The sequence below is a fragment of the Cyprinodon tularosa genome, unplaced genomic scaffold, assembly GCF_016077235.1.
Source record: "Cyprinodon tularosa strain WSP-4 unplaced genomic scaffold, ASM1607723v1 ctg2, whole genome shotgun sequence".
NCBI classification, from domain to species: Eukaryota; Metazoa; Chordata; class Actinopteri; order Cyprinodontiformes; family Cyprinodontidae; genus Cyprinodon; species Cyprinodon tularosa.
The window spans coordinates 660,212-678,354 of record NW_024038733.1 but is presented as its reverse complement, the minus strand read 5'-3'; the positions used below and the strand labels follow the sequence as shown (position 1 = coordinate 678,354).

Genomic DNA, 18,143 nt, shown 5'->3' with positions numbered 1-18,143 from the left:
ATGAGCTGCAAATGCAGCATTGCACAGACTCTGACACCCTCTTGTGCAGCAAGCCGCTTTGATTGTCACCCCACCTTTTCATTTCGTGCATACAACCTGTGCCATGATGCAGCGGGGCACAGGCTCCCCTCACTTCAACAATCTTAATAAACCCTCGTGTTTATTAGACGCGGATAGTTATGTAATAAATGCATATATATACACACTACAACCTAATTTTATCATGGCAGCAAAAAGATGAGAACTCTTAATAAATAAGTGTGTATGCCCATGGTGCTTAAATGCACCGGCCTCTAAACCTAAAATCTCTCAATAAAGATTTTTATTTGTACTAAATTGTGCAGTTGAACCTAATCACAAAATTACTTAATGTTCACAGCAGATATGTAAAATTCACACGACAAAAAACTATTGTGTAAATGTAAAGGATGGTTTACATGGTAGAATAAGTGTGTGATAATATCTAGTTCCAGGGGAGAGTTTAATAGCATATGCATGACTGCGCTGTAAATTCCAGAGAGGGCATTTAGCGTCTGCGTAAAGTTTAGTTTTGCTGCTGTCAGGGTCCACGTTACAAGGAGGGTCGCTTTATCCTCTATGTTTATAGGTGGAACAGACATTTAAAGGGAGTCCAGTTGAGTGCCATGGAGATTGTGACGATCTATCTATTTGAGATTTACAGTTTGCTTTGGATCCGTGCAGAAGCAAGCTGTGTCTGATGTTAGCTGGACAGTGTCAGGACTTGTCCAGATCAACCCCTGAATTCCTCTCTTTGCTTCATCCGAATTCAGCTCAGAAAAAAAGCATGTCTTTCCAGCATTGTTTTTTTTCTTTACTTTCACAGTTTTGACTGACATTTTACACACTTCAGCAGCTCTCAACATATGGGAATTCTAATTTAGTTCTACTCTTTAGCATCAAGACAGTTTGTTTAAACAAATGAAAGTCAGCATGGATTGGTTATTTTTACATTTAAGAGACATTTTTACATATGTCTCTCTTAAACATGGAAATAAGGGATTTAAATCGGATAAATCACTATAATTTAACTTGTGAGTAGTTGGCAAAACAAAAACACATTTAAAATTTTTGTTGGAAGTAAAAAGAATGAACAAAAAGAGCAATTTCACAATTACAAAAGTATACATTTGCCACTGGATGTTACTACTCTAGAAATAAAAGATAGATTCATGTCTAATTCTATAACTGCAGATTTTAAAATGGAAGTATGCACAGAAACACACCCAGCCTGGCAATGGCTTATCAGCCAAAGTCAGGGTATTTTGGGATGGCCATGAGCATAACAAATGACATATTTCTGTGGTAAGATCAGATCCTCGACACTCATTTAACCAAATAGTCCGTCAGACGTGTGGCTCTGACTGTTTCCTCTTTCTCCCATTTTTCTAAAGCTCCTCTACAGACCCAGCATTCCCAGGCCAGGCCCAGTCGTCTCCTCTAACCAAGGGGAACTTGGTCTGGTACTGGTGGGAGGTACATTACTCCAGTCAGAAATGTCTTTCTGTTTATTTTCCTTAATTTTCAGGGATTAACTATTTAACAAAACTTTTAAATGCACATTGCTGCTTTTTTTCTATTTTTGTCTTCTTTTTTTTTACTTTCTCTTAGTATCTTCCATGGTGTTATTTATTTTTTTCTCCTTTTTTTTTCATAAGACTTTCTGAGTCAGCTTTTACGTCTGCTGTCTATGTGTTTTTGCCATTGTGTCACCCAAATGTCCCCACAGTGGGACAAAAAGGCATTTTTAATGTTAGATAAAAGCTGTAGAATGAAAGGCTAATCATGTGCTTTTTTTATTAGAAATCATGCAGATCTTCTTGGTTCACTTGTTTCGCTTATGTTTTTCATTGAACTTTATTCATAAATCAGGGAGACAAAAAAAACACAAACTGACGTATTTATGTCTAATTAAACCTTAACTCTTTTTTTTTATACTCTTTATATTTCAGAGACAGATTTGTAGATACCATCAAATATACACTGAAAGTTTTAAGTGTTTTTTTTTTATCCTGACCGATACATATATCCAGGTTTTTTTGCATAGTTGTGTTTTTTGCAGTCAGACCAACCTATTTAAATTTTAACATATATATATATATATATATATATATATATATATATATATATATATATATATATATATATATATATATATATGTTAAATTTGAAACATAAAACCTTTGCTCCAAGGTTTGAATCCAGTAGAAAATGAAGGAATTACAAGATTATCCTCATTTATGCATCATAGCATATGTTCCTAATCTTCATATGATTGCTATTAAAATTCATAAAATGTGGCATCAACACACGGCCACATTAATCCATTTATAGAGCAGCAATGGATGGAGTTCTTAATTTTTTTTTAAAGCATTTAACTTATATATTGTGATGAGCTGATCCAGGGAAATGTGTCCCATTCTGATCTCTGATCAGTGCTCATATGTATGAAACCATGCTTTAAAGATTGAATACAGGAGATATTAAAGTCATGGTTTGTGTAGCTATGAGCTAAACTTATATAATAATGAGGTTGGTTTTAAAATGGCAACTGAGGACTGTTTATACGGAGAGGTAGTGATGAATGCGTGAAGGACTCTTGTTTTTGATTAGTCATTTTGTCCAGTGAGAGACAGGGTTTTTGTAGGCCAGGAAGTGGAGCTGGTGTGTTACTCGTTTATTTAGTTAATGTCGAGGTCACCTTGTATGTGTGTGTGTGTATGTTATAGAGTGAGAGGAACTTTTTCAGTGTTAGAGGAAGCATATCTGCTTCTTCAATATGAATTAGTGGGCAAGTGTTTACATCTACGTTTGTCGGAAATCACACATTTGCACATGTGGGTGAGTTTCTGAGCCTGATCGAGGGGAACACATATGCGCTCTTCTGTGCGACACACTGTAAGTGTGTGCTTCAGTGTGTGTCTGTAAATGTGTCATTGTATTAAGCCCTGTAATCTAACATCAGTGAATGTGCCTGATCCTGCGCCAGGCTTTTAATTCTCTCATTTTGGGCATATCTTACCAAGGCAGATTATTCCAATTATATTGTCTTTTTGGTGAAGCGGAGAGTGTGTGTGTGAGTGTGTGTGTGTGTCCGAGAAAAAGAGAGTATCAGTGTGGCACTGACAAAAGGCGACTATGAAAAGCTGAGACTTCGAGGAGAAGTGGGAGGATGCCGAGGAGTACTAGAATGACTGAGGAAATTCCCACTGACTACACAGGAACAGCCTGCTTGATCAAACAACCAAACAGCCATGTATCCCTCTTTCTCCCACTTGTGGTATAGTTGTGACCTCACCCAGGCCACTGCCAAATATTTTCCTCTGGTGTAAGTCACAACAAATGCCATGTTCACTCCCAATGCGATCACATAGCATCACATCCATAATGCGCAGCGTGAGAAAGCTTTGCCATCAAGTAGATGGAGGCAATCGGGAGGAACGACACTAAAGTCTGTCTTTCTTTCTTTCTTTCTTTCTTTCTTTCTTTCTTTCTTTCTTTCTTTCTTTCTTTCTTTCTTTCTTTCTTTCTTTCTTACTTTTCTTAGTTACTTACCTACTTACTTTCTATAAACGTGATGACCTTTGATGACCTCTTCCCTTATTTTAGTAAACAGACAAGAATCCCAATCATGCCTGGAACTAAACATTGTTCCTGTTACAATAAAAATGTGTTTGTCTAGGGATATGTCTAGGGATAAAATGGTACATCCAGCTTACAAATGAGGAAAAATCCACCATTTAATGTATTCTAGGGTAAATTAAGAAACCAAATTTACTCTTCCCTCTTTTTTTTGTAATTTGTACTAAGGCTTTTATGAACCAGTGCAGGTTTGAGCAGTTTCAATTTAGCTGTTTCATTCTTGTCTAATTCTGAGCCTGTTTTAAGCACAGATAATGCTCTATTTATGTTTCCAAAACAGAATAACAGCTTCATAGTCTTAAATTGTGTTGTAAATAGCAATGCATGATACGTACTTATTTGATGACCTACCATATTGGTGCCTCAAGTAAAACTGACTGTGTGGTATTTGTTTGGGCTTGCAAGAGTGATGCAGTGCAGGATTTACCTGAAGCAGAGAAGCAGTGTCAGTGTGGTTGTTTTTCAAGGTGTTAAAAGGGAATAGAGAACATGAATATATTATATCAGTTATCATATTGCATGAATTGCCATTTCTTTAAAAAGATCCTGATAAGGTTTGACCAGTCGGTGTATTTCTGAAAATAGAGAGGAGTCTTTATAACAGCTGAATTGCAGTGTGATTGGACCTATAAAGCAGATGCTAACTTCAGAGTTGTTAGCATCCTACCATGCACCCAAATTCAGGCTGTATTGTATATTGTAAATGTATTAACATTCTGGATAAATTAAAGTTTTAAAAATATCAGTGTAATGTTTCAAATTAAAAGGGTAGATTGTGAGCAAGAGCATATTTTTATAAAAGATTAAAGAACAAATAAATAAATAATCAAACACGAATATGTCAACTAGGGAAATGTTACTTATAAACTAAGTATTGGATGTCCATAATTATTTTAGTAGCAATTTAACTCCCTCTTAACTTTAATCACACTATATGGTAAAATATGTTTAAGTTCAACCAAAAAAAGGGGGGAAAATATTTCATACTTCTAGTTGTTAAAATTGTTGAATGATGGTCACATTTGTTGCCACTCAGATTGCATGTATTGTCACTTATTGGCTTTTAAAACCTACCTTTTATTATTAACTTTTTTTTTTCAATGAATAATTTAAATAACTTTAGTTTCCAGCACTAGTTAAAGTCAAAATAAAAATCATTGGTAACCAGAGATGGCAAAAGTACTGACTTTCCGTACTTGAGTAAAAGTACAGATACTTGTGTTAAAAAATTATCAGGTAAAAGTGGAAGTACTGATTAAACTTCTTTACTCAAGTAAAAGTAACAAAGTACAGTTTTGTAAATTTACTTAAAGTATAAAAGTAAAAGTAGAAACCACTTTTTTCATGCCGTTGCCTACATTTTAAATGGATGTCTGCCAATAGGACTAGATCTCCGTTGTTTTCATTTTCAATCATCTCGTCGTCCATGCTACTATGCTAACGCCACCGCCACCAAGCTGCAATGATTTGCCGCAAATGAATACCGCCGAATCTGTCGATTCATCTTGTAGTGGTGTGTCAAATGCAACGTAGATTCCCATCCAATTAGATTGAATTTGGTATTGATGACGTGAAAAATAATAACGGTAACTCCATTGAAATTATTCAAAACTAAAGTAACGAGCCAATTTTTTAAAATGTATGGAGTAGAAAGTACAGATATTTGTGTAAAAATGTAAGGAGTAGAAGTAAAAAGTCGCCATAAAAATAAGTAGTAAAGTAAAGTAAAATTATCTGAAAAATCTACTTGAGTACAGTAACGAAGTATTTGTACTTTGTTACTTCCCATCTCTGTTGGTAACTGGTGGAGGCTCCTTTTAGAGCTCATTTCACCAAATGTTGTCAGGCTGTCAGGAGCTGTTTTATTAGCTGATATTAATCTGTTCAACAGGGGAACTTATGTCGTACTCCTTTTCTTGCTTAAGTTGACAAGTCTAATGCAAGTGAGGTGGTATTACATAGAAGACAATAGTACTTTAAAGTAAACCAGAAAATTGAAAATGGGAACTTTTCTTTGAGAAGAAATATTGCAGTATTGTCACACAAGCTCCATGCCTCGAGATCTTAGTTATTTACATCTCTTAAAATCCATTTGAAGTCAAGCTTATTGTTATGGAACAATACTTTGGTCATTTCAACCTGGAGAGACTCACACAGAGAAAAGCTGCATTTACAAAAGTATTACTCAATCTGTTTATACAGGTAACACAATCACATTCTTTAAAATGTTTCTCTCTAAGGAAAAGCAGCTTATTGCATGGACTCAATGAGTGTCTGCAATCCCTCACACGAGCATGCATGTAGCGACAGTGGAGAGGAAAATTCAATTTTTACAGGAAACAGACTTTGATGCTGTGAATCAGAATTCACTTGGAAGAGTTACCTAGCAAAGGATTAGAGGAGTCTGAATCTGAACAAGAGACATCACAGGGAGTTCAGTTGAAGCTGATAAGAGTCTTCCAGATTACTTTTTCAATTAAGCTTCATTTTAAGATTTTTTTTTTTATTCTTGCTATCATTTTTAAAAGCTTCTCTTTGCAAACACTGGTGAGATGCAAACACAGAGTGGCGTGAATATATACCGGCGTGTATTTTGTTGTGAATAAGGGCAGCTAAAAAGAGTATGATAATTGTAAGCACACTCTAGATATTGAGCCAATGTGAACTGTGCATTATGATCTGATTTTATTGTTTAGCTATTTCTGTTTGTGAAGACAACAAATGACCACCTGTCTGCTTCATCTCCCTCTCTTTTACAGAAAATGTTTGTCGAAAGCAGATGAACAGAAAAAGCACAGAAGAAAAGAGGAAGAGAGCAAAATATTAAAGAGTGCCTTTACATCATACAAGAGGAGTATCATATATAATCTGCAGCACTTTGTGTACGATAAGCAAGAGATGGGACCACTGAAGACAAATAGAAGACGTTCTCCGCCATTAACAAGAGGCAGAGGGGGAAAAAAGGGAGGTGGTTCTCAGCCCTTAAAAGAAAAGGACTCCAAAAAAGTGAAGAAGGAGACACTTGTCAGAACCGCAGAGCACACACCCAGCACTCCTGCTAAACGCAGATACACACCGACATCCACAGATGCTAACCCAGAGGATGAACCAATCCCAAACAGTAATACCATTGCTAAGGAGGAGACTACTGAACGTGTGAAGCATGGCGTGTCGGAAGCAAGTGATGAAAAGAAGGCAGAGGAAAAGAGTGAAAAGGAAAAAATGGTTGGGACAAATGGAAACAGTACCCCACCCACTGGTTCTGTAGTATTGCCTACCTCTGCCCCAGCACCACTCCCCATAGCTGCACCCCAGCAAGCCACCAATCACAGCCCCGGCTTAGGCTCAGTTTCCAGTAGGAAGACGGCCACATTTAAAGCTCGTGTACCCAAGAAAAAATACATGTATGAGCACTTTGCCAACAATACAAGTGTCACAAATAATGTTCCTACCTCCAGTCCTGCTCTCATATCTAATAGCTACGGCAATTTCAACAGCAAAAACAGTCAGAGTATCAGTACTCCTAATAATATGTTTAAGTGCAGCAACAATATTACTAACAGCATTAATAAAGGCACTAATGTGAGCATAAATAGCAGTACTTCCAGTAACACTACAAGTAGTATTACCAGTACAAATAGCAGTAGAAACATTGGTGCTGGCAGCCATTACACTTATATGAATAGCATTGATAGCAGACGTAATAATTGCTCAGGTAATCAGCCATCAGTGTTAGCAGGAGAAAGAAAAGCTACAGAAGCAAACCATTTTGTCTCAGTAAAGGATAAAACCCCCAGGATGTCACATTCCAAGGAAAGAGACTCACTAACAGGAGAAAATGAATTGGAGGGGGCCCCTAACTCCGTGCGCTCTTCCTCTACCGATACAGCAAGCGAGCATTCCTCTGACCTGGATGTGATGGAGGCAACAGGACCAAATACTAAAATCCACATCGTTGCTTCTGTCCAAAACTCACATCTGAAAGAGATCAGTCTTTCAGAGGGACTGGCTGAAGCTCTGGCGAAAGGCATGAAAAACCAGAGAGTACTGGCCCGCCAAATAAAAAATAAACCGCCATGTGATATAAAGACTGCCAGCAATGAAGATTCCTGCCTCCATTCTCCTGTGTTTAGACAAGGAGTGGTGCGTAGGGTAAGTGGAGGTTCTGTTGAAGTTCAGCTCCAAGGAGTAGAAACCCTTGTTAAATACCCATTTTGTGGTGGCACCATGGTGACACCCTCTATTGAGGCCGAGAGTGCAGTCGACTTCATTTTAGATGCACCCCCACCCGGCACTTCCCCCGTGGCTGTTGGGACACGGGTATGTGTCCCATTTGGTGAAGAAGAAGAAAGGATTCCTCCAGTGTACAGAGAAGGGGTTGTTGCTCAAGTCGACCCCCACCCTGGTGTCTCATTTCCTTATCAGGTTCTACTTCACGAAGAGAGAGAAGCTCTAGGTGGAGAGTTAGTGGGAGAGAAGAAGGAAGGCAAAGTAACGGGTCGGTTTGTCTGGGTTTCCCGACAGAGCCTAAGACTACTCATCCCTCCCTGGGAGGTTTCCCAGTTAGACGGTGGGAGAGCAAAGGAGAGAGAGCTTGAGCGGGAACGGGAGGAGAGGGAGCGCCTGGAGGAGATGGAGGTAGAGAGAGAAGTGTGCCAGTTAAGCATTGGAATGGGGGTGCTGGGAGCTGGTGCACGGTTGGGCCCTGGGTTTTCACATGAAGGGACTGAAGGGGTGCATACTTCCAGAACCGTACATCCACCTGCCAGTTCCTCCACTTTAAGCTCCAGTGTAGTTGCCATCACAAGTCATGGATGTGAAAGCAATATGTCAGGAAGAGAAAGGCAGAAACAGCCTAACACGCCAGAGGAAGATCGTGAGGTATCTCGTTTTAACATGGGTCATTCCATTGGTCCAAAAGCAAGTGCTGGAACCTCTCAGTACAGGAACATTGTTTCCAAGCCCACTAGTTACGCTCCCACATCCACTCACCTTTCAATGGTGAGGGGTGTAGGACCACTTCATCTCTCTACAATAACCAGTCCTCTGCCAACCCCATCTCCTTCCTTACTTACCCCTGAAATAAGCACCACCACTTCAAACCTACCTCTAACCAAGACCACTCCCACCCAGACTCCTACTCCCACTTCTGGTGTGGGCTCCTCCCCAGCCTCCTCCCGTTCCAGGACTCCCCTCTCACTGGCTCAGCAGAAGTACAAAAAAGGCGACGTGGTATGCACTCCCAACGGTATCCGTAAAAAGTTCAACGGGAAGCAGTGGAGGAGGCTGTGCTCCAAAGAGAGCTGCATGAAGGAGTCTCAGCGACGAGGGTACTGCTCCAGACACTTGTCCATGAAAACCAAAGAGATGGAGGCAGCAGGGGGAGAGAAGGGAGGGGGAGGCAGCAGCTCAGGGACGGTGACCCCTTCTGACCTTCGGGGGAGGGCAAGCAGTGAGTTTGAGTGGGACGACACGTCAAGAGAGAGCAGTGAGACAAGCAGCAGAGGAGACACCAGACCACGCTTGGTTCTCCCTTCCCTCCTCCCTCATGAGCTTTCATCAAGGTTTGATGTAGATGAATGTGAGGCTGCCACCATGCTTGTGTCCTTAGGAAGCTCTCGCTCTGGCACTCCTTCCTTCTCCCCTATCTCCAATCAGTCTCCCTTCTCCCCTGCCCCCTCTCCCTCACCCTCACCGCTGTTCGGTTTCAGGCCTGCTAACTTCTCCCCTATTACTGCATCCCCAGTCTTACAACACCGGAGACACCGACAGCCCAGTGGTGCAGGAGGGGGAGGGGGGAGTAAATCAACAACCCTAGCAGGAGCAGGTGAAAGGGAGAGACACATTTCGGGCATCCAGCCGTCCTTCCCCAGTAACCTGACGTTTACAGTCCCCATGAGCCCCAGCAAGAGAAAATCTGATGCCCCCCCTCCACCACCCCTTCCCTCACACCACCACGACTATACGCCCAAAACAGAGCTGGATCTGGGAGACCTCAACAACTCTTTCAGAGTTCTTTCGCCCCAAACACCAGCATCACATTCCCGCACACATACGCCCACCCTCTCCCAGCTCAAAGGACACAGCACACCCTCTTCCAGCAGGCCCCCATCCTCTGCTGCTACCTCTCCTCCTCCTCTGCTGGTCTCCGCAACTCCTCCTTCTCCTCTCTCAACTGACGGAGGGCCTCGACGAGTGGTCCCTATACCCCAACAGACTTTACGGGACTCCCCTGTCATTGTTCGAAATCCTGAAGTTCCATTTGCAAAATTCACAGAGTCTCCATCAGAAAGAGGAGGAGGCAGAAATGAGGCAGCTATAGATAATAACCCCCCTAAAGAAATTGCGCTAACCCCCCTCACTGCTCAGCCCGTCGCGGGCCTCCAGGTTCCCGTCCCTATTAACGCTGCCACAGCAACAGGGCCCAACGGTACTGTCTACTTGCGGAGCCCAGCCCAAACTCTGGTTCTAGTTTCCCCGACAGCTTCCTCCCTATCTTCCACTGACCCGACAGCCAACCCCTTGCAAGCCCTCTCAATTACCGTCAGCACAACCGTGGCAGCTTCTGCTCCAAGTAGCACAGACAGCTCTGGAGAGCGAGAGGACAACAAGTGCACCGTGTTTGGTGGGGAGGTGCAGCAACCAGTTCCCTGTCACCCCTCTCCCACAGCTCTGCTCCCTCTAATCCTACCAGCAGAAAGTTTGCACCCTGCCCCTCGAAAGGACATCATCATGGGACGTCCTGGGACAGGTGAGAGTGTGCACAAATATGTGGAGTATTTTTTGTGTATTGGGCAGTCAAGTAAAAAGCTGTGTGTAAACAGTATGTGTCTGCCTTCTAGAAAGTTCTATGGTTAGTGTTGATAGCAATATCTGATTAACAATATAAATTAAAGAGCGCTGGTAGGATGTTATTAAAATTATTTGATTATAAAATCAGAACTATCCGCCCATCAGTTATTGAGGTACGCCTTACTATTTTCAGATGGTGAAATGTAGTGGAACTGTTGTATTTATACAGATTGAGGAACAAGTACCAAAAGGAAAAAAAAAAAAAAACTTAACACACAAATGAAGCCAGAGGCACATTTATGATGCTTTATGCAAACAGAGAAAGCTCAGCATGTTAATTTAATCTTATAAGTTTCTTTCATTTTTGTTGTTCTGCACAAATAGAGAAAGACAAAAACTCACTCAAAAAGCAGCCTTGTACCATTCATTATGATCTGTTTTTCTCAAATTATTAGATTAGACTAAACATTTTGATCCATGAATACCTTAGGTACACTGGAAAAAACGATCTAGAAATAAGTAAAAATGTCTTAAATTAAGTGTATTTACCCTTAATTTGAGTAGGTAAATGAGATGATTTGCCAATGTAAAGAGTACTTCTACTCTTAAAATAAGATATTTAGATAAAAAGGGTTGAAATAAGACAATATAATTTTGTTTTCTTATTTTAAATGTAAATTGTCTTGTTGCATTGGTAAAATGTCTCTTTTACCTTCTCAATTCAAGAACATAAGCACTTATTTTAATAAAAAATTACTTATCTAGATTTATATTTTTTTCCAGTGTAAAAATGGTTTTGCAGTATTCTGATGTTAAAACAAATATTTAAAACAAACATCTATAACAAGTAATTATTACTTATATTAGAAATAAAAAAGTAAATTTTTACTACTACATTATCAATTAAAAATGTTATCTCCTAAAAACATTACATAAATGTTATTATAATATTTAAGCAGCAACTAGATAAGAGTGGTTAGTATAGAGAGTACTATCCATGTTTGCTGTTCTGCATGCTGTAGAATATTAAAAATAAAATGAGCTGATATTAGTTATATACGGTAAGTAGTTGATCTATTTACTCAGGGAACGGCCTGAAGTCAGCTTCATAACAGACCCGCTGCCTGCAGCTTTCCACCTGTAACACTTAGCTCGTTATAGTAAGACTGTGGGGCTTTACATCTTCATAATGGCTATTCATACTATTTACAACTGCAAAATATTGTCACAGTTAAATTTGTCTCTATTGTAAGCAGGAGCAAATGTAAGAGCCTTGTTTCAGCCAGCTGAATAACAGTGCACAGCAACAGGTGGAAGGCAGATAGCAGATAGGAAAATAAAAAAAACTGAAAGCACGTCAAACCGTAGGTACTGTATATTTATGTTTTTTATTTCAAAACCTTTACTGTTCAAACTCTTGATGCACACTGATAACGGTAATCAATGCGTTTCTGCTTTAGACTGATCTGTTTCAGACCCCCCCCCCCCCCCCCCCCCCCAGCCCCCACCCCAAAAAAAAAGAAAAAAATCAGTTTTAATAAATAAAATTAGGATAAAAATCGAGAGCAATAGAGGGTTGGCGTTACATACATATGCAAAGACCTGTGTGTGCTGATCTCAGTGAAGGAGGTCCTGTAAGCCAACATGCTGATGTCCCATATGGCTACTGCCCCCCCAGGTCACCTTTATGCCACTCTTCTCTCTGCTGATATCAATAACCAAATGTTAGATTTGGTAACTGGAACAGTTAAATTCCCTTCAACCAGCATTTGCAATTAAACACAGCAATGTGAAAATAAGATTAATCTGGAGTTTTCAAATGACTAATTCAATGCTATTAACACATTACAATTAAATAGGAAATACAACTTTTCAGGAGTAGCTAAAAAAAATGTTTTATTTAATCTGACCTAAAGTAATTGTTGTTTGAACGCTAATAAATTTAAATAGTTATGGAGCAAAGCGTAATTTCTCTGTAATCCTCTGAGTGTGGTGTGTGTGTTAGGGTTGGAACAAAAAAAAAAGGAAAGCAGAATGTATGCGCCGACATGCATGGCTGTGCTGTTTTGTGTTTTCTATAGGGATTAACTTCCAACATTATAAAGGATTAGCTTTGCAGATAGCGGAGGTTTCCTCTTATATTTCCAGTCATTACGTAGCAGTAATTTTTAAGGCTGAGTGGTAACAGTGCTGCCTCACGATATACCTGAGATACTGTGCTGGAACAACAGCAGGATTTGTAATGAAAATTAGTAGATTAAAGATTAAGTGAAAACAAATTATCTTCATTTACAGTTGATATATAAAATGTGGAATTTTTTTTTTTTATTTGCTTTGCTGATAAATAAAACAAAAATATGTTAAAATCACACAGAACAGAAGAACACACAGCAAGGATAACAAGCCAAAAAGTACAATAAAACTGCATAGCTTGTTTTATTTTTTCTTTCCTATATTATAAAATGTGTGTATGTGTGGTCGACTCTCTGACCCCAGGAGATGTTCTTACTAACTGCAAACTCTTCCTGTTTGCTCGTTCGTTTTTATTTGTTTAACAGTAACTGTATAGTGAAACAGGGTGTAAGAAGCCTCTGAGGCCAGCTATATCGAAGTGTTATTTTTTTCTGAATCTTGTGTTGCATAAATACAGCAAGTTGTAGTGTTTTGTGTGGGTGTGTAAAAAAAAACAAAAACTGTTTTTCAAACTCCAGTATGGAGGGGAAGTGCTATGTTATAGCGTGAGAGTGAGAGCATTATTTGTCATCATCAGTTTATCTTCAGGTCTGTTACTTGTGCACATGTGGTGTCAGTCGGTGTGATTCACATAACCTTTTGCCCTCTCTGTTGCCGCACCGATCGTTGTGCAGGCACTCACGGGTGTGACGGCCAAAGGAGACAAGGGGTGTCAATTTAAATATATGCTCCTTCTGCTGATCCTTTTTTTTAAATGCAGCTGAAGGGACGCTGAATGAAAGAATGGCACCACTGTGAGTGAGTGTGTGCAGGCTTTGCTGCGAGCGTGTCCGGAGCACATGCGTTAGTGTGTCCAATTACACGTTTAGTCTGTTTCTTGGGTGAGAAATTGTTGTGGCATTTTCTTTTAGGTACATTTATTTTTCCCTGAAAAAGGGTCAAAAAGGAATCTATAGTTATTTTAATATTGCGTGGATAATTATATTATATTATATAGATTGATAATAATAAGCATATTTTTAGTTTGAATAATACATTTTTCATGACACAATCAAAACTATAGTTTCCTGTGATTGCATCTACTCATAGACCATCATAAAATGCATAAATGTGAAGGTGAAAATAAAAGAAATGCATGTTTTTTAAAATGCTGTGAATATTGATAAAATGAGAAATAATTGTATCTGTATGCCTTAATTCTTTAATTCCTAAATATAATCCAGCCACCCCTAATGGCCTTTAAAAGTGACACTATTAGTAAATGGGATTATACTGATTTCACAGCTGTTCTCTAAAGGACCAGAGATATTTTTCAGATGACAGTAATGAAAACTGATGACTTCAGAGCACGCGTACGAGCCCATGGAAAGTGTTGAGAAGTTTCTTGGTAGGGTATAAAACAGTTTCCTAGGGCTAAGGCCATCTCATCGAGCACTGGTCAGGCCATTATTTAAAAATAAATATAAAAAGTTCACAATCAATTATAACGAAACAGGGCTTTGCACCTGAACTGATGAAGCTGCAGAGATCTGCTGCCCAAACTCTTAATTCTGTACAAACCTGGCCTCTTTGGACAAGCAGCAATACTGCTTATAGCAAGTTCCTCTATAGTGTGCCACAAACATTGCGACCAAAGAAGCTTGTTTGATCAGATGAGGCATCATTTATTTGTTAGTGTTCATGCAAAATGCATTATGTTGTGGTAAAAATAAAACAAGACAAAAAGTCTCAATTGTGAAACATGGTGATTGGCAGCATCATGCTGTGGGGATTCCTTTTTCTGCAGGGGCAAGGGAACTTGGTCAAAGTTGAAAAGATAAATGCAGGTAAAAACAGAGTAATTCTGGCAGAGAACGTATAGCTGCAGCTATTTGGAAAAGGATAGGTCAGAAAAAAAGACTATCATTCCATAGTTATGCAGAGCTGAAGAAGGTTAAAAGAGCTGAAGCTGTAGTTACACTGAAAGGTGATGCTGCTTTTTACTTAATTTATGTTTTTCACTTCACAATTATGTATTAATTTTTTTTGGTCTACCATGTGGCATCCACATAAAATACAATCAAGTTTGTGAATATAGCATGACACAATTACGGGGTTCAATAATACTTTCAATGAGGTCTGATCCTCAGAAAAGTTTTTGTGAGAAACGCACTAAATTAATTTTGGCATCTTATGATTTATGCAAAACATTTGAGATCATTTCAGCTTAAAAATAATGTCATTAGATACGTGTGTTTATGCTTGTGTAATGATAATGACTGTGAGTCAGAGCACACACTGACACTCGGTGTCAGCATCAGCATATATTTGGCTCGATTTATGAGAGAAAACTACGGCAGTGTTCATTGGGAGGTGAACACACCGAAACATCCTTACCAACCGTTCTATGATGTGCATTACTGAATCCACACTCTTACTTATGAAACACTTTTTAAGATCTATCAAACCTGCTCATAAAATATTTATATTTTTTTCAAATATAGCCAAAGCTTAAGAAATTTAAATATATTTATCAAAATATTCAGAATGTTTTGTTAGGTAGAGATTTTAGTCTAAATAACAGTGAAATAAATTCATTATAATAAATCTGGGGCTTAAAAGACACAGGCAAGACGGTGTATGAGGCTTATGAAGCTTACGTGCTGTGTTTGTGATCACTTGTAGAAAATGTACAACACCAACAGTCCTCTAAAATAACCGGCCTAAAAGTCTGATGAGGAGAACTAAAACTTGTTGGGTGAAGGATAAGACCTTTATTTCAGTGTGTATCTCCTTGTGCGTATTTTTGTGTCGAAGGCAGAAATGCAAAATGTCAATCACTGAGTGCCGGATATGATGTGTGATCGTCAAAACCGTATGTTGCCATGGCAACGCAGCAAACAGCTCAACGATGTAGCTTGTTCATAACACGGAATATTCACAGACACAAGTAGTGGTCCTTGAATGTGTGTGCCTGGCTGCGGATGCTCTTGTTGTGCCCCTGTTCACTCGGTGAAGATGAACTTCAACTCTCTCACACGCGTTCACACACCAACGCATTGTTCTGGTTGCATCTCGGGCGTTCCAGACGTTACACAAAATTATCTGAGGGTTTCCTCTGAATTATTCAATGACTGAAGTGTTCAAGTGAAGTTCTTTTTTTAAACACTGAGAAATAACAGTGATTTATTTCGTAGGCCATGAAGCAAACAAAAACTTCTTCAGACTGCTGACATTATGTTTTGTGCATCTCCACTGGTTAATATTTCTTTTATGAAGATGGCCTCTGTGCCATTACCCTAATCTTTAACTCCCTCCACAGACTCGCAGGAATCCTGATAGATCTAAGTAGAAGCCTGCTAGGGTGTACAATTCATTTTCAGTCAAACACTTACCAGATTTTAGATGAAACCATAAGTATCCTCCTGCTTTTGAGCTTTTATAAGGATTTTGAAAGAGCCCCCTTATAATTTTTATATTCTAAGGATTCATCATTTATAGTGTCCCAAACAGAAAACAATTGCACACTGTTTGTGGAACACTGCGTAAACATGTCACACTCACCTAAGTACATGTGAATACACTTTTTTTTCGCACTTGAATGCATCCCTCCCTCTGCTTTTTATTTCTTGGTTTGTTGTTTTTTTTCTTTCTTAAGAGTTATGACACTTTTCTTTTTAACTCTTCGCATTGCAGTGGCTTTCCTACCCTTCCTTTCCACTTTCGCCCTCCTCATCCTCATCTACCCGGATACGGATACCCGGGAATAACATCCCCGCTCCCTCCCGCCCCTGCTTTACGTAACGCTTAAAGCCCTGCATATCCTCCCTGGCCATGGCAACAACCACATCTGGATCACACAGCCATCTAGACTTGCACTGGAGCACGCGTGAAGCCCCCCTCAACACTTACCATGTCTGTCTGATCTATTTTATTATTCTGTGAAGCATACTTGGAGAAGGTTCTAAAAATGCATTGCTACTCAGGAGTTTCCTGGTCTGAAGTGGCTCTGAGACTTTGAGCTCACACACATGTAGTTAAAGTAATTTTAGGTTGATTTCCTTATCCACATGACTCCATCAACCTCACGTTCTATCATCTTAAATATACGTGTTATTGTATTTCCTGTGTATAAGTTCGAAAAGGTTGGTATTTTGGTTCTGATTCTTTTCCTCCTTGTCATCTCACTCTTGTCTGATTCCTTGCATCTTTAGTTTCACAGCCTTTGCACTAGTTTCTCTGACGCTGCCTAGATCTCTATTTTTTATCTCCAGGCTAGCAGTGCCCCCATATGGCTGAAAGCGTACATTACAAGTTGCTGCACCGAGTGGAATAAATCACCAACATTTTCAAACACAGAAAGCAAGTTTGTATTTCACATATTTTCCTCTCTGGTGATAACATGTTGATAGAGGCAGCATTAAAAAGCTGTGATTCTTGTCTCCTTAGCTACTGTCCCTATTGTCCCTCCTGCTCTGTAATCAAGGTGTCATTTTTGACGATATTTCACTTTTTTTGTGAAACCTGAGAAAAGTCAATGCCCTTTATGTCTGGAAGCCATCTAATATAACTTGTTTGGCACATTTTAAGGAAATGCACAGTGACTGGCAAACCAGTGACCACAGGGCAACATCGGAACCTGTGCCCAACCTTGCTGTTGCCATGGTAACTGCAAAAGAACCGGTAGATTGAGTTATAATTGGACGGAGCAAATGGTGGGAGGGAGAGGCGCAGAGCACAGGGGTGGAAGATGAATTAAGGGATGAGACCGAAGGGATGGGAGAGCTAGCGAATGCCCAGCTCTGCCTGCAAAGTGCCAGGGAAGGCAAAAGTTTTTGCTGTGAAATCATAAGAGTGTGACAGATGTAACTATGTTTGGGAAGAAGAGGTTTGGACACATGAACATTAGACGCATGATGTCTGTGAGAGGAGACAGCCAATAAAAGCTGCTGAACACCTACACAAATACTGCACCGCCAGCACGGTGGCAAGGAGAGCAAGTTAAGCTTAGCTCAGGGGGAATTTCTCTTCCACTGTTTCTCTTCACACCTTTTTTTTTGGTTTCTCTCTAATCGTCATGACTTATCTCTATTTTAAATGACTAAGTGTGAAGTTTCTGTGGTTTCCCACCATCATCTCACATTGACTCTGTGCAACTTCGTGCAAACGCATCTATCTTAGTTTTTTCGTCTACCTAGCTCTTTTTGTTTTTGCCGATCTTTATAAATCAAAATGGTCACCTTTCCTTTTTCATATGAAAATATATCCAGCTTTAAGGAGAAAATTTCATTTTTATACCAAGTTTAAAAAAAGAGCTGTACTAATTGTCTTACAAAAGACAATCAAACCACTCAGACCTTTTTATATGTTGTCTCATCACAATCACAAACTTCAATTTATTTTAGAGACCTTAGGTAATCGTCCATCATAAGGTAGGCCACAGTTGTCAAGTGGAAACAACATTTCAATTTCCCAATTTGTTTACATATACTGTATTGCAAAAGTATACGCTTACACCC

General features: G+C 39.5%; 1 protein-coding gene across 4 annotated transcripts in view; it reads left to right on the top strand.

Moving 5' to 3' along the window:
• The window catches only part of cicb (capicua transcriptional repressor b), a 45,842-nt gene that overhangs the window by 2,226 nt on the left and 25,473 nt on the right, over positions 1-18,143 (top strand). For 3 of the 4 annotated variants that reach the window (XM_038284295.1, XM_038284293.1, XM_038284292.1), the window contains exon 2: positions 6,420-10,411. In XM_038284295.1, the coding sequence (XP_038140223.1) occupies positions 6,559-10,411 (3,853 nt within the window). In that variant the 5' untranslated portion in view covers positions 6,420-6,558. Of the gene's footprint in view, positions 1-6,419; positions 10,412-18,143 lie in introns of those variants that run through there. The other variant, XM_038284294.1, reaches the window with a different exon arrangement.